General features: G+C 39.6%; 1 protein-coding gene across 2 annotated transcripts in view; it reads right to left on the bottom strand.

Annotated features, from left to right (window-relative positions):
* Nucleotides 1-243: 243 nt before the first annotated feature.
* Nucleotides 244-4,352, bottom strand: part of pcgf1 (polycomb group ring finger 1) — a 19,593-nt gene continuing 15,484 nt past the window's right edge. Inside the window, exons 7-9 of one of the 2 annotated variants that reach the window (XM_024270944.2) lie at nucleotides 1,964-2,050; nucleotides 702-782; nucleotides 244-422 (exon numbers count right to left, since the gene is read on the bottom strand). In XM_024270944.2, the coding sequence (XP_024126712.1) occupies nucleotides 372-422; nucleotides 702-782; nucleotides 1,964-2,050 (219 nt within the window). In that variant the 3' untranslated portion in view covers nucleotides 244-371. The remainder of the gene's footprint in view (nucleotides 423-701; nucleotides 783-1,963; nucleotides 2,051-4,352) is intronic. The other variant, XM_036216320.1, reaches the window with a different exon arrangement.

Here is a 4,352-nt window from a genome sequence, read left to right as displayed (position 1 = left end):
CGTTAGTTTACTGACAAACGGGATCAGAAGCTGCTGTCAGGGAGCTGGTTGGACGCAGAAAAACAAGCAGAGTCTTGACAGACACACCACTGCAGGAAAGTGATGCAAACAAGCTGGTTTTTTGCAGGAAGGCGTGCTTAGATTTTTTTATTATCAGATAACCTGAGATGCTCTGAATTCTCAGCTTTCACGCTGGATCAGATTCTGTTAGTAACAGCCTTTAGTAAGCCAACACAAACCAAATGTCTTCATTTAAATTTTATTTTCAAAAATACAAAACAAGGAAAATAGGCTTATGTACATAAACACTAATAAAATAGAATATATATGAACAAAATATGTACAGCTGTCCTTCGGCTGCAACAGGACTTTTATCTGCTCCTTTTGTCCTTGATTATGTAGTGAAGAACTAATGGTTGTGACTGCAAAAAAAAAAAAAAAAAGATTCAAGAATTATACATGTTAACAGGACCAATGTTGAACATTTCTACCAATCTTCTGAACCTTATCTTAAAACACCTGCACTTATTTTATTAATAAGAAACACAAAAAACAACATCAATGAATAAAGGACTCGTCATAATTCACCTTAATCAAATACAAACTTAATTGAATGTTCATTTTCTAATTTCTCCACGGTCTAAAGGAAAAGTGCTGGAGTGTGAAGGAATGTTGGCATCTGAAGGCCACTTTTAACAAACCTTGCCAAACCAGTGTGAGAGCCACAACCGCTTCATGGTCATGTGATCAGGCAGAGACTCGTTGTTGAATAACATCTGGACCTAAAGGAAAACAACAAAAAAGGATTTGAAAAGAGCATCTGTACATTTCCAAAGAAGTGGGACTAACAGGAAAATCCTCCATGACAGCAGACTGAGCTACTTTGATAACACACAGTGACTACATGCAAAAGAGTAAATCAAGATTTTCATAAAAACTAGAGTTTCATTTTCTGACCCAGAAGCTGTTTCCACAATGAGCCGTAAGAATAGCAAAAACACAAAGCTCTGGGTTCTCTCTGCCAGTTCAAACCCCAAACTGGAACAGAGTTCAAGTCGGGACTAAGTCCACTATTAAAATTGTTGACAATTAATTTAACAGTCGACAAGTTGTTTTTTGTTTGTTTTTCCTTGTTCTCATCTCAGAACTACCGTGCACGCTTTCTGCCATTCTCTTTGACACGTGCAGTAATCCAGTCAGTAGTGATGTCACAGAAAGTTCTCTGTTTGCAACCAGTGATTGGGGCTTTTATTGCAGCAGGGAGCACAGTGAAATAATGACAGCAGTACATTCAACACCCCCTGCTTTTCTCCCTTTTTAAAAAATATATAAATATCCCTCATTTTTTAGGATGTAACATCTCAAAGCACTCTGTTCATATGGGCATTCTGAGAGTTTTTATGCATAGGAATATCTCAAGTTCAAAGATGTCATTAGCGTTTTGTTTTTATAAATATGCCTCAGTGAGAAAATATTTCGAGTGTGTTTATATGTTTCTATAGGTTTTGAAATGGTTCGTATATATTTTAAAGCTTTAAAACAAAAATTGCAGGCTTTTATTTAGTTTTTATTTAGATTTCCAACCTCATTTGATTTAATCTTGTTTTAATGCCAGAAACAAATGAAGGAGAAAAGCTCCATGATTCATTAAAGGTTTAATAAACTACTGTCTTCATTTTTAGTTGGTATATAATTAAAACACTTCAAGTTTAAAGCTAATGATGGCTAAGATGTGTGCTTTACATCCAGTCGACGTGCGACCTGATTAGTCGACTAATCGAAAAAATTAATTAGTCGACTATTATAATAATCGTTTGTGGTAGCACTAGTTAAAATATTATTAAACCAGCTGTCAAAGATACACTCCTTCATAAACTGTGTATGATGGAAACCCCGTTAAAGCTGCACCATTCTCATTCACATCTTTAGAATACAGGACTCTACACCACAGCACTACACTCACCTGGTTTTTCTCCACATTTAGCCGATGACAAAGAACTTTCCGGAGGTGTCTCACCTCTGCTCGCACAGAACATCGAACAAACTTCTGCTGCAGAGACCAGAAAAAAGAAGGAGCTGTAAAAGAGCAGTAACCGACAAAGCCTAGCTGCTACCAGCCAATGTTGCTTGTTTCGTTTTAAAATGTTTGAGACCACATTCTGCTTTAGAGAACAGAAATACGATTCAACAGAATCTATTATAGTGACGTAGTAGAGAAAGAGGGGAAAGAAAAAAAAAAAAAAAAAAAACGGTCAACATGTACATACACACCCACATACTGGAACACACGTCCTGTCCAGCTTTAATGGTGAAAGTAGAAGAGAACTATCCTAAACATTAGCCTCAACATATTGTTTTAAGGCTCGCCCATGGCAATGAAATGCAACCAGAGTACAAATGAAAACTATTTCTGCATAAGATCCCAAGTTAACAAGAAGGTAAGTGTCTGAACACAGAACGGTGTTCTTTGTATTACCTTTAGATTTCCAGTGCAGACAGGCTGCTCTTTCACCTCAATGTACTTAAACAAAACTCCGGCTTGACAGAATTAACAGCGAGGACAACTGGGAATTCAGGCTGGAGTACAACTTCAGAGTCAAACTCAAAGCTAGAACACACAGTCACTGTAATCTGATCCCACATCACACCCCGAGGTGCCATCCATTTTCCTGTACGTTTATGAGGACTTTCAGCAGCAACTAATCCCACTTATAAGCTTCCCAAGAGGCGGAAAAAAGCTGAACACATAGAACAAAAGTCAAGAATTCAACCCAAGAATCCGCATGTTCCTGCAGCAGAACCAAATGCGATATTTGAACTGCACATGGAAACAAACGCTAAAGTGGGAGAAGGAAAATACAGAGGGCCATTTTTATAGGTATAGGTCAGATCCAGTGCAGAGAAACTCTTCCTTTTCAACGGTTTACCCAGAGTGCCATCTTCTGGATGTAAATAAACATTGCAACAGCAGAGATGAGAGCAGAAGTTCAAGAGTTTAAATTTCCTTTTTTACTACAGCAAAAAGCTTTCTCTCTCTTTTAATGCTGTTTAAAAAAAGTCTTGGCACCTGATCATTTATGCAATTTCATTCTGGAGGAAGGCATGGGGTGGTACATGTTCTTAATAACTCCCTTGGTTAAATGAAGGTGAAATAAAAACAAAAAAAGTCGCTGTGAGCTGAGGCAGCACCGAGCTCTGACTCATGTTAGATTGCGCAATCCCTAGCAAACTGGGTTGAGTGCATTTTGCAAACTCCGTGCCTGATTCCAATGTGACACTTCATTGAATTTCTTTATCCATTCTAGACATTTTTATTATACGTCCTCTCTATCTGCATAATAGTTAATGTACATCCCTTATTTATCAATCAGATTTGACTTTAAGCTGCACTGAAAAGACAAGTGAGGGAGGCAGTAATTATGCTCGTCATTATATACTATACTTTGACCTGAGCATGCCAGAGAGGGCAGCTCAATGTGAGGAGGACGTTCAGGAGAACAAACGGCAGGAAGGCAGCAAGACCAGATGGCATCAGGGGTAAGATCCTGAAGGCCTGCCATGACTAGCTTGCTCCTGTGCGCATCAAAATCTTCAACCTCTCCCTAGAACAGTCTACAATCTCAACATGCTTCATGTTCTAGTCCCTAAGAAGCCCCCGCCCGCCAGCCCAAAAACTACTGCCCAGAGGCCATGACCTCAGTAGTGACGAAATGCTTTGAAAGACCCCAACACTAGTGTTTACCGTATTTTCCAAACCATATTATAAGGCGCATTCTCAATTAGGGGGTCAATTTCTGTACTTCACCCATACACAGGGCGCATTGTGTTATAACACACAAAAAAAGTAGCAGAAGCAAAACAGTGAGTTTAGTTCAACTTTATTCCACTATTTAACAAACCACTCTCATAATTGTTTAAATGTAGCCACGAGGGGGCCCAAGCCAGGGTCTCATTGTGCCGGTCCCAAGCCCGGATAAATACAGAGGGTTGTGTCAGGAAGGGCATCCGACGTAAAATCTTGCCAAATCAAATATGCGAATCAGACCTACAAACTGATCCGCTGTGGCGACCCCTGAAGGGAAAAGCCGAAAGGAAAAGAAGAAGAAGACTCTTATAATTGTTTAATCAATCTTCTCCCACCAAACATCGTTGGTGTTTGACTTAAACAGTAGTATGATTCCATCATCAAACATTCCGGTTCCCTCTCATCGTTGTTGGAGTCAGTCTCGTTCGCAGGCGGTTGTTCGGCAACGATGCCAGTGGGTTTAGCCAAAGCTCGGACAACAGTTACAGCAGGACTTTAGCCCAGGAGTCAACAATCCTTCACATATGGAGGCGTAACTCGCTGCCTC

Source organism: Oryzias melastigma, linkage group LG2, assembly GCF_002922805.2.
Source record: "Oryzias melastigma strain HK-1 linkage group LG2, ASM292280v2, whole genome shotgun sequence".
In the NCBI taxonomy this organism is placed as follows: Eukaryota; Metazoa; Chordata; class Actinopteri; order Beloniformes; family Adrianichthyidae; genus Oryzias; species Oryzias melastigma.
Note: the sequence above shows the minus strand (reverse complement) of the source record. Positions and strands in the feature narration are given on the sequence as shown.